The following is a 12916-nucleotide window of genomic DNA, read 5'->3' as shown; positions in this document are numbered from 1 at the left end:
GGGAGAACTAGAAAGAAAGCAAACAGTAAATACATCTTTTTTATTATGACTCTGGAGCAAAAGAATATCATGCAGATTAAACACCTAACTTGAAATCAGTTAGTCATTTAATCACCTAATGCAGTCTGTGATAAGAGATAAATACTTCCAAAAAGCAACAGTGACTGCCTAAGTCACGATGCCAATTAATGCCTAATTTAAATCCTCTGAATTATCCTCCTAGTGTTTAACTTACATTACTGATTGTATAAGACATACACAGAACAAAGTATCCTAACTTAGTCAACTGTTTAAATCAAGCAGTGTTCCTCAAAATCAATCTCAAAACTGATTTAGGTTATTAAATACTATTGTTAATGGACATTGGTGGCTTTGAAAATTGAACTCATAAATGTTACCATGTAACGACTTAGGTTGTATTTGTGATGATTTCTGTGTTCTTCCATAAAGTTTTTACATTTTTCTTAAGTATTTTTAGTTATTTTAAAAAAAACCTAGATTTTTCTGAATACTTATAAAGTAGCAAAGTATAAACTCATATTATTTTAAAAACTTTTCTTGACACAGTAGAATACCTTAAAAGCTCTGTGATGTAATTTATTAAAAAGCTTTAATAAAGTGTCCGCAATGGTTCTCCTGGTTTTCATTATTAAACCTTTACCTACAGAAACTGAGCTCTTTATTTATTCATTTTCTACAGTAGTTATATTTTGAGCCAAGGGTAGACATAGAAAACTTGCTACCATGGTTTCTTGATATGCGTTTTGCTAGGAATTTATCAGATGATGCTTAAAAGTCCTAATTTATTAAACTCAACTGCCTTTCCAATAATCAGATTTCTGTCAGTTTCTTTAGTGAACTCTAAAGAGTGAGATATACATGACTTAGCTTAATGGATACTTTTCTGCTATGTGTTCCATCTACTTACATTAATAAAGCAGTAAGCATATCAGAGCTGGCAGGTAACCGCTGGCTGTCAATTTCCCTTCCCTGCCAGTTATACTTTTAAAATTCACAGAAACTGTTTTTTCACAAACCTATAGAACCTGTGCTAGCAGATCCTGCTGCCAGATTCCCACTAAGAAATCTCTGTAGTGAGGTCACAGCATTGTGTGGAGGGAAAGAAAACAAAGATTCCAGAGTTCAGAATTGGGAACAGCAAGTGAACATCTGTGCCCATGGTGCCTACCAGGAAAGTAAGTATTGATTTAATAACTTAAATCAGTTTTGAGATTGATTTTGAGGAACACTACTTAATTTAAACAGCTCTTAATCTAAATTTTAGTAAATGAGAATTTTGTCAATATTTTAAAGGACCAATTCCCATCTCATGTTGAAACATACTGAAGATTCTTTATAACACTATGAACTTCCATAACTATAGAGTAAATAACAGAGTTTCTAGGAAAACATATATAACTTGTCCACAGAAGCAACCCACTTAATTTCACTCTGTTAAAGGAGATTTATCCATTTTGGGAGATGAAAAAAAATCACAGGAAAGACTCTCTCTTTCCTCTGGCTTACAAGGAATCACTGACCTATTGAAACAACACATTTTAAATTATTGGTGCTTTTCTTCTAAGTAAAAAGTTACAAGTGTACCTTTTAAGATCTTTGTAAATCTTATAACTTTTAACAACTGCATGAATAAAAAGATGTGCAATAAATTCCATTGTGAGAATCATTAGTGAGATAGAAAAATGTATGAAGAAATGATCTTTTCATGCTCTTGCATCAGGAAAAACAGTTTTAAACTTGATGATGACAAGCAAATAGCAAGTATACTTACTTGAATCCCAGCTCCCTCTGGTACTGTGATCTTCCATACACAATTCAGATTGTTGTCATAAGGCTCAGGGTAACCAGGAGACAAAATAGTCCCTTTGCGCTTTGTTAAAATTCCACCACAGGGCACTGAAAGGAAATGCATAAGGCAAGAAAAGAAGTATGAAGCTTCAGAAGTGAGAAAAGTTATTATAAAAGCTTACACAATGTTCAGCATACCGTGGCTGAAAACTTCTGTAAATTTATGCTACATTAAAAAATGTATGTTTGCCTCAGGAAAATAAAATCTTGCATCTCAAAAAAATCCTTTTAAATGACCACAAAAGAATAAAGGAAAATTTGAATTATGTCAGTTTTCTACCTTGGAGAATCATGCTCATATTCCCCTTATTTATTTGACCTTTAATGAAGTGAAATCCATTCCATTGTCTCCTAGTAATCTTACAAAAATGAAACATTATTTTAAAGGCTTAAGAATGAAGTTTGAACAGTTACGTATTTTATCAGTATAAAAGATAAAAATATGTCATAAAAAAGATACATTCTTTCTTAATATTGCTACTTTGTTGTTGTCTAAATAATTAATAGCACCAGTCTCAACTCCTTGATTGTTCTCTTTGCTTCCATGAGTTATCCCATTATAATCTATGGATCTACCACATTAATAAAGAAATTGCTAAATGCTTGCAAGACTGCACTCATCATATCCATGCCCATGGATTAATAAAAATGTTACACATGAAATAGGACAGAGGCATTCAGTACCACCAAGTTTCTCTTCTCAATGTTCAGCTTGAATGTATCTTGTCTAGATCATTAGATGCTCTAACAGGGACAAAGAATATTACTGCTTAATCTAGATACATATCTGTATCTGTTGGTATTCAAGAAGTTGAAGGAAAAGATTGATGAGATATAGTTTATCAAAACCATTAGAAGCTAATATATCACTTCTAAGCAACACTGCTAAGTTCTGAATGGATTTCATTAGATACAAATACGAGGATTTAGAAAATAGGTAGGAAATAGGTAGGAGAATGCAACTTATCTTAATAATGAATACTGTACCTATGTTTTCTGTGACATATAATTGATAGAATCTGTTGGGAACTACATGGATAAACTAAAGGTCAGTGTCACTTAAAGTGTTTAAATAATTACTCATAAAAGGATGAACAGACAGAACGATTGATGTCTACTATCTCTAAGGAAATATTCAAGTACTCACTAGAGTTAAGGCAATTTAATATGGTCATGTCTACCACTTCAATTATTAAACTGATTTAGTTCAATGCAATTTTCACCTTATATATATTTTATCACCTTTATCGGCACAGTGATTTTCACACATAAGGTGGCCTGTAACCTTTTCTCAGTTCAACTTGCCTAGAGACAGATAGCTTTCTCTTCCACAGACTAAATCATGTATTAAAATTTCAATAATACATTGTGATCAATGGCCAAAATAATTATTTCAACACTTTGTTGTTGTATCTGAAAAACAAAGGGAATACATTTCAAGGGGGTAAATAGTACAATTACTGATTAAACTGTAATCACTAAGAACAAATGAAATATACCCATATACTTGAGCTTCTTATTGATATATAAATTGTGGTTCTATTCCTATGCCTGAAACAGTCTAAATAAACATTATTTGTGTATAATAGCTGGTTAATCATATTTATTAATATTACCTCTATTGTACTGAGTCTTGATCTCTATGAAGATTTCAGTATTTTGGAGAAAATCTTTTATTTTACTGAAAACTGCTCAGACTTTAACATGCACCTTCAGCTGATAAGCACAGAAGATTCAAAATCAACCTAATGAAAAAATGTCTTCTATTTTCCTTTCCTCCATTCATCTAAAACACTGCTTATGTTCTTCTTAATGCTGGAGTCACTACCATAATGTGGTTTTTGGAATGGGTTAGGATCATTTTTATAAAAAATCTGTTCTCTGCCAAGAAAAGTAAAGTAACTTTAACTCATACATATATTTACTGTTTTGGTTGGGAATGGAGTTCTTCAGATGTCTTCATCCTCAAAATGAATAGGTTTCAATGTATTTAATTTGCACAAAATTAATGTACAATGCAGTCAGTACTGCAACAGATGTTACAGGTGGAAAAGTTTGATGGCATTGCAAAAACATCTGTGCAAATTATAACCAATTTTAATTCATTTATAAACAACTTATTTTTTTCCATACAAAAACCAAAGCCAAACTCTAATAAAACTTAATATGTAAATGTGCTATATTTGCCCTTGACATAAACCTATGGAAAAATGTATCATTAGAATTTTATCTCTTTACTGTGGGGCTTTTCAACACAATCACCAGATTTCCAATTGGTGCAAATCAGCTTAATAAATGTCAATGGATGCACATTAATTTAAGAATTTCATTTTGAGAATTTAATCTTGTATGACTAGAACCAGACAAAGTATATTTTCTCATCTAAAAAATCACTGCTTTTTTCTGACAAGTAATGAAATACTAGTGTAACTATTTCTAAATCTGTAATATAGTAGTGTTCTTTCTAATAGCTTGCAATAGCTTGTTAGAGATCTACAAGGTGAGAGCATCTTAGTTTTGCAAGCAGTCAGGGCACAAACTGATATTTCTGAGTCTTGATTAAGGGACAGCCAGGGACTGCCACTGATGTTAATGTAAAAGAAGCTAACATATAATTTATAGCAGCAGAGTATGTTCATGAAACTCCTGAAATGTCACAGCAAGGTTAGAATAGAAAGTGGAATAAAATCTTTATCCTGAATGAAGAAGAAAGTGAAAAAAGTAAACAAGAATAAAATACTGTATAGATGACAAAGGAACACATTCAGCTGGAGAGAGTGATCTACACTTTAGGCAGTAATTAGTTCTATTAAAAAGCCTTAGAACTCACCAACACATGTAGGGAGTGAATCATTCCACTGTGCCAACGCATTTGGTACTGTATCACATCTAATTGCTGTTGACCCATGGAGGATATAACCTGGATTGCACTCAAAAAGAACCAATGACCCAACTGCAAATTCATTTCCAATCCTTTTTCCAAATCTTGGTTCAGGCACAGAGCTACACTGTGTTGCACTTGTTCTTGGAACAGCTGCAAACATAGAAACAATTGTGGATTCTTAATTTTAGATTTGGTGGAGGAATACAGATTTTGAACCACAAATATTCAAAATGACTGCAAAAAAAGCAGTTATTTGCTAGTTAAGAACATTTTTATAATCCCCAAATTAATCTTTACAATATGGATTGCATACCTTTGATGTCTGAGTTACTATTTAGAAGAGCATAGCACTGATATCCTTGCCAAGTTTAAAAGCAATGCATAAAATCCACACTGAAACCTTTCTAAAATGGCACTGAAAAGAAATACTGCTATGAAATATTCAGCTAATACATGGTTTCAAAGTAACCTTTCTGTGTCAGATAGATATTTACATTTATTTCTGTGGATTTCTAAATGTGTATTCTGACTCTCAGATCAGGATTTAATTTTAATGAAAGAATGAATTGCAGTTGCAAGTATTGATGTATAACCATTTCTGTGTTTGACCCATAAAAAGGGAAATAATATAAACCAAGAGAAGTATCTCAAGTAAGATCACTGATTCACCCACAGGTAATAACACTTACAGTTATTCATATTTAAATTGAGAGATAAACCAGTTTGAGCAGCAAGATGGATCTAACATTAGTCAACCAGATTAACAAACAGAAACAGCTGCTTTGTATAACTGTCTTCTTACATTTGGAATCTTATACTTCTTAAATATTTGATTTAAGCCTTAAAATACAGATAAAGAATGGTCCTAAATTTTTTTCAAAACATGCAGAAGTAGTGAAACTTGTTACATTGTTAACAGGCTATTACTTCCCTCTACAGTCTCAGTCTGTTCCTCTCTGATGATTTACAGCTTGTGACAAAAAGAATAAATGTACAGATTTTTCCAGGTTGTCTCACCTTGATAAACAAAATGAAATCCTTTAGCTGTTATTGGTCCAACTGAAGTAAATCTAACCGTGATCTGGTTACCTGAGCTCAATGGAAGGGATTCACCTACTCAAACAAAGCAAATACAAAGCTATCATAACCACATTTTACTAAAGAAGCATTCAAAATACCTGTCAACATCTTTGCAGCTAGAAATAACTTTCTGAAAACCCTGTTCTGCTTCAGTAAACTTTGCAAGATATATGTGATTTCAATATTTTATGTTGGCAGTATTACATTGTTCTAGAAAAGGGGGACTAAAACTCATCTCAGTTATTAGGAATATTTGTTGTTTTTTTCCTTTAGCAAAAAAAACCCCAAACCCCATACCTCTTTTAATTGAGTCAACGTGCACAGTATCTATACAATTTTACTTTGCTACAAATATATGCTGCTTTCCCTTTAAAATATGTAATACTCATTTCAGATTGCTCACTAGATAAAAGTCATAAAGGCACAGAGTAAGAAGCCCAAACCACTCACTATAATAGCTAAATATCAAAAGAAAAAAATCTAAAAAAAAATAGATTTAATTTTACTTCATTTTATTCGTTAATGCAAAGAGTTTTGAGTGATTAGGCTTTTAGTTCAAAATCCTGATTTCATATATTTGCCTGAACTGAATCTAAGAAAATGTGACTATCATATTTTTCTTCTTTTTTTCTGACTACACTATCTTTCTAGGTTTGTAAAAACTAAATAACAGTTTAATGACAGTTCTATTAAAGAATACCTGAATGAGATCCTGAGAGAGAGGATAACAAAGATGACTGCAGAGTTGGGCCATCATATACTTCAACTACATCATGGAGTGATGTCTGGAAAAACACAAACTGGCCAAAAACCACTGACCAAACAGGAAGGAGAAAAAGCAAGAGGCACCAATGGCCAAAAAAAGGGGGGACAGAATGTGAAAGGAAAAAACAAGAAAAAAAAAAAAGAAGAGAACAAAATACACTTTAATATATTGTTTAAAAAATATTTAAATAAAAAATTATATTTATTGATTGATTTCTCTGATCACTTAATTCGCTGTCCTGCTGTTTAAAGTTAGTTATTTTTCATACCATTACAGCAGTAAATGAATAAAAAAGTAATTCTATATATATAAAAGAGAAAATGAAGGTACACAAACCATACATATACTCATTAAAAGATTCTACTAATGAGGGAACAAAACCATTTTTCTGTAGCTGAATATACTTTCAAATTCTCTGTTCTCCCCCACCCAATACACATCTACATTCTCAGTGCAATGTCGTCCTTTATAATTCCAGGCATATTACTATATACTGTGTTTTATGAATTAAATTTGTTGATAAGTCTCTGTAAGTTTTACTTACCTTGGAATGTTTCTTTTTTCTTAAGAACATTAACATTCAGTGCATCTTTACCTTTGTGAAACAAATGAGTAACTGATTCAAAGCAACAGAATACATATACTGAATCACAAAAATTATTATTTTTTAAAGTCATGCTAGTAGAAAAACTCAACTCAAGAATGTTATTTTTGCACTTAAGTTCAAACATCTATGCAGCACATTCACATCACAGGTTTTTGCATTTTCAATATAAGTAAACAGTGCAAAGAAAAAAGAATTGTTTGGATTAATTTTGGCCCTAGTACCTACAAAATATTTACATCCTAATTTTAACACCATTACTAGCAATGGAGGGGAAAATGGCTTAAGGACCATAAAGGTAAGAGAGTGGAAGTAGTTAAATATTTGCAGGGACTGGATGTATTGGCTTTGTGTGGCAAGGTTTTGGTAACAGGGAGGTTACAGGGGTGGCTTCTGTAAGAAGCTGCTGGAAGCTTCCCCTATGTCCAACAGAGCCAATGCCAGCTGGCTCCAAGATGGACCTGCCGCTGGACAAGGCCGAGCCAATCAGCGATAGTGGTAACGCCTCTGTGATAACATTTTTAAGGAAAAAAAGTTGTGGGACAGACACAGAAACGGCAGCCGGAGAGAGGAGTGAGAACACGTAAGAGAAACAGCCCTGCAGACCCCCAGGTCAGTGAAGAAGGAGGGGGAGGAGGTGCTCCAGGTGCCGGAGCAGAGATTCCCCTGCAGCCCGTGGTGAAGACCATGATGAGGCAGGCTGTCCTCCTGCAGCCCATGGAGGTCCACGGTGGAGCAGATATCCACCTGCAGCCCAGGGAGGACCCCACACTGGAGCAGGTGGGTTCCCGAAGGAGGCTGTGACCCTGTGGGAAGCCTGCGCTGGAGCAGGTTCCTGGCAGGACTGGCAGATCTGTGGAGAGAGGAGCCCATGGAGCAGGTTTTCTGGCAGGACTTGTGACCCCGTTGGGGACCCACACTGGAGCAGTGTGCTCCTGAAGGACTGCACGCCATGGAAGGGACTCACGCTGGAGCAGTTTGTGAAGAACTGCAGCCCATGGGAAGGACCCACGTTGGAGAAGTTCATGGAGGACTGTCTCCCGTGGGAGGGACCCCACGCTGGAGCAGGGGAAGAGTGTGATGAGTCCTCCCCCTGAGGAGGATGAAGCAGCAGAAATAACGTGTGATGAACTGACCGTAAACCCCATTCCCTGTCCCCCTGCGCCGCTGGGGGCGGGTAGGTAGAGAATCCGGGAGTGAAGTTGTGCCAGGGAAGAAGGGAGGGCTGGAGGGAAGGTGTTCTGAGATTTGTTTTTATTTCTCATTACCCTACTCTGGTTGATTGGTAATAAATTGAGTTATTTTTCCCCAAGCTGAGTCTGTTTTGCCTGTGATGTAATCGGAGAGTGATCTCTCCTGTCCTTATCTCAACCCACAAGCCCTTTGTTACATTTTCTCTCCCCTGTCCAGCTGAGGAGGGGAGGGTGACAGAACGGCTTTGGTGGGCACCTGGCATTCAGCCAGGGTCAACCGACCACGCTGGAACACCTATAAAGAGAAACTGAACCAGTTCTGGTTCATTATCCAGGTTAGACATTTTGGGATAAGTATTCCAATGTGTTGCTACTGAATTATATTTGTTTTCCATATGTTTTATAACATCTTTATCTGGTATCTTTTGTTATAAAGGATGAAGGTAGGCACCTACAACTGCTGTAATTTATATACCCTTAAAGCTTTAAAAACAGTATATTAAAAATGTGACATCTTCAAACGCCTTTTTTTTTTTACTGGTTTAATAAAAAGGCAGTTCCACCTTACCAACTCAGGACCTTATCATACCCTCTTTTCAAGAAGAACACAAGTCAAATTTAAAAAAAAACCAAACCCTCTTTTTGAAGGGAAAGTATGGATGTTATATTTATAAAAAGTTCAACCAAAAGTAATTTTAAAACTGCCTGTGAGACATTTCCAAAGATTTTTGTCAATTTTTAGGAGGAACCATAGGTGAGATGCCAAATTATCTCCATTATTTTCCTCCAATCTCCAGAAAATTAAACATTGATGTTTCTACTAGCTCTGTTTATTTTTAAAATAATGTTTAGCTGCATTCAAGTCTTCTCTTTGGTGTTTCTAAAGATAACTAACAAACTTAATCCAGCTAATTGTTTCTATCACATTTGCACTTTTATCAAATCTTATTTTCATAGTAGTCAATGATTTTCCTTTTGCCATTGAGCCAAGTTAAGTTCCCTGTGACTTCCACTGCTCTTTCCCATTTTGAATTAAGTTGCAAACTATGTATGGAAAATTCAAGCAAGTGCTGAGGCATAACTTAACAAGCACACATAACTATTATCAAGAGCTGTATCTTGGGAAAACTGTAAAAATAGAATTGGTAAGCTATATTTGTGTTGTAATGGGTTATTATAAAATATTTACACAGTAATTATACCTTATAGTGAGCCAAATTCTAAGGCCTGTTTCTACATTTTGTAAGTATTTCAAGATTGTTGTTGCCTCCAGCTTTCTCTTAAGCACCTTCCTGTCTAAGAGTATAACACTGAAGAAAGGGAACAAATATGTGACTTAAAATTGGTCATTTTGTAAAGAAAAAGGTTCACATATCATTTGTAGTAATTTTTTCACTCTCGGCTGTGTATTTCTTAATAAAATACAGCGAAAATCTGAGAAGGTATACAAAAGCCATCATTGCCTTGAAATCAAATATATTAAGAAGAGATTAGTACAGCTGAGACATTACAAAGCACTGACAAATAGGACCTACTGGCAGAAAGTGGTTAATATGAAACAGCAACAAGCTCAAGTAAGGGTCTTTGAGTCCACGGTTTTATGATCAATTTAAGTTTAAGTGAATCAAGCTGCTTCCTCAAGTCAGGCAGGAGTATGGTGCAGCCAGTAGTGGAGATAGAATATAGAACCTCTTCCTTCCTCTTTCTGTGCTAGGATAGTTATTTTTTATTAAAACATCTGTGAAATATTGTAATACATCAGTGACTGATACCTGGCCAGCTGAGATTATGTCACAAGAAGGGAAATTCTGATTATTAGAAAAATAACAGTTCATTATTCTTGTGTTTTCTGGGGGTCATTGTTGCCTATCCCATTTGGCATGTGTTTATTCTGTTCATTTTCTAGTGTTTGAAAATAGTTTTCTTAAAAACAAACCACAACAAGCATAATTTGAAGACAATGCCAAAAATATGTTTCAAAATTAACAAGAATTGATAAAATATAAATGTGAGTATCCAGTATAATCTGCCTTTCAGAAACTCACTAAAAATTATTATCCAGTGTAAATAAAGATCAAATTACTTTAACTGAAGAATCTGCAGGGTGATGTATTTTTTTTTTTTTTAAATGGTGGATGAATAAGTATTCTCTAAAGAATGACTCTCCATCATTTTCTGTCCCCTGTCAACTATCGCGAAAGACTGAAAGTCATCTGTCCAAAATGGATGTCTAAAGTTGGGCTGCAAATTATTCCTGATTTTATGTTCATCTTGGCCTTCACTACTTTGTGCTAATGTTATTTAAAAATAAAATATTCTTTTCTCTGTATTTTGTGGCTTAACATTTTGCTTAGATATTTAGGTGTCTTTTATTTTACAAGATCAACAATGCTAGGGCATCCAAAGAAGTTTTCTCTTGGAATTTTCATAGTTACAATGTTAATTTATGTATTTAATTTATGTATTTCCTCAAAAATAAACAAAATACATTTCTGTGCTGTTTATACTTTTCCATTTGTATGATTTTTTTTTTTCTCTCAAAATTCCAGGCAAACTGTAGTATTAATACTGTCATTAATTTAGGAAATTGAGGGAATCCATTAATTGAAAATACATCAGCACAAGCAAGCTCCCTTTTAACCAGGCAAGACCTAGACAAGAGAAATTTCCATGCCTCTAAATATCTAGATGTTTCTATGGCCTTCATCACTATAACATCTGGATACTTTTAATGAGTTTGGAAATCATCTAACAACAGATGGAATTGGCACAAAATAGTTGACTGGTTAGAAATTTCATCAGAGAAATTTCAGTTTCATTTTTAAAGTGAGAAAAAAACATGTACAGAGTTTACTTCTGTCTTTTAATTGGCCAGTTTAAAAAATAAGAAAAAAATACTGGTACAATTTAAATAGTATTAGATTAATGAACAATATTCTCAGTATAATTCCTATCACAAAATCAGAGAACAGCTGAGACTAGAATCCTTTAGAGATCATCTGGTCCAATCCTCTCACTCAGAGAATGGTCATTTAGAGCAGATTGCTCAGGCCCACGTCCAGTCAGGTTTTGAGTATCTCCAGAGATGGAGACTCCACAACCTCTCTGAGCAACCTGTTCCAGTGTCCCATCTCCCTTACAGTAATAATTTTTCTCTTTTGTTTAAAGGAAATTTCCTGTGTTTCAGTTTGTGTCCATTTCCCCTTATTCTGCCACTGGGCACTATTGAGAAGTCTGGCTCTGCCTCCTTTACTTCCTAGGTCTTATACACATTGATGAGATCCCCCTGCGCTTTCTCTTCTCCAGGCTGAACAGTCCCAGCTGTCTCAGCCTCTCCTTACGTGTCTGATGCTCCAGCCCGTTAATCATCTGTGTCACCCTTTGCTGGACTCACTCCAGCATGGCCATGTCTCTCCTGTACCGGGGAAACCAGCACTGGATGCGCCACCCCAAATGCATCTCACCAGTGCTGAATAGAGGGGAAGGATCACATCCCTCGAGCTGCTGGCAATGCTTTGCTGAATGCATCCCAGGAGGCTGGTGGTATTCTTTGCCACAAGGGCACAGTGCTGGCTCTTACTCAACTTGGCATCCATCAGGACCCTGAGGACCTTTTCTGCAAACCTGCTTTTCAGCTAGCTGGCCCCAGTCTGTACCAGTGCACAGGGTTATTCCTTAGTTGCAGACTCTTTATTTCCTTTTGTTGAACTTCATGAGCTTCCTATCTCCCCATTTCTGTGAGCCTTTGAGGTCCCTCTGAATGGCAGCACAATCATATGGTATACCAGACGCTCATCCAGTTTTGTATCATCTACAGACTTGCTGAGAGTGCACTCTGTCCCATCATGTAGGTAATTTATGAAGATATTAAATAGTACTGGCTGCAGTATCGATCCCTGGGGTACGCCATTACTGACTGATTGCCAGCTATCCTTCCTGCTGCTGACCACAACCCTTTGAGCTTGGCAGTTCAGCCAGCTTTCAATTCACCTCACCATCTGCTTATCTAGTTGGCACTTCATCAATTTGTTAATAAGGATGTTATGGGAGACTGTGTTGAAAGGCTTGTTAAAGTCAAGCTAAACAACATCCAGTGCTCTCCACTCAACCACCAAGCTAGTTATCTTATTGTAGAAGGCTATCAGGTCTGTCAGGACTGATTTACCTTTTGTAAATCCATGGTCAATACTTTCAATCATCTTCCTGTCCTTAATATGTTTGGAGAAGGTGACCAGGACTATTTGCTCTATCACCTTCCCAGGTATAGAGGTGAGGCCAACTGGCCTATACTTCTCTCGATCCTTCTCCTTGCCTTTCTTGAAGATTTGTCTTCTTCCAGCACTTGGAAACCTCCCTCAACCGTCATGACCTTTCAAAGGTAACTGACCTCCCTCAGCACTCATGGATGCATCACATCAGGTCCCCTGGGTTTGTGTATGCCCAGTTTGTTTAAGTGCTCCCTCACCTGGTCCTCCTCCAAGTCATCCTTGCTCTAGACTTTTCTCCTGGTCTCAGGTGTC

The 12916-nt window shown here is 35.8% G+C and overlaps 1 protein-coding gene across 4 annotated transcripts in view; it reads right to left on the bottom strand.

Annotated features, from left to right (window-relative positions):
- CSMD3 (CUB and Sushi multiple domains 3) overlaps positions 1-12916 on the bottom strand; it is a 756594-nt gene that overhangs the window by 139363 nt on the left and 604315 nt on the right. For all 4 annotated transcript variants that reach the window (XM_030011520.2, XM_030011521.2, XM_030011522.2 and 1 more), the window contains 4 exons: positions 6534-6647; positions 5771-5866; positions 4700-4903; positions 1793-1917 (listed from right to left, as the gene is read on the bottom strand). In XM_030011520.2, the coding sequence (XP_029867380.1) occupies positions 1793-1917; positions 4700-4903; positions 5771-5866; positions 6534-6647 (539 nt within the window). The remainder of the gene's footprint in view (positions 1-1792; positions 1918-4699; positions 4904-5770; positions 5867-6533; positions 6648-12916) is intronic.

The sequence above is a fragment of the Aquila chrysaetos genome, chromosome 4, assembly GCF_900496995.4.
Source record: "Aquila chrysaetos chrysaetos chromosome 4, bAquChr1.4, whole genome shotgun sequence".
Classification (NCBI taxonomy): domain Eukaryota; kingdom Metazoa; phylum Chordata; class Aves; order Accipitriformes; family Accipitridae; genus Aquila; species Aquila chrysaetos.
This window is presented reverse-complemented; position numbering and strand designations above follow the sequence as displayed.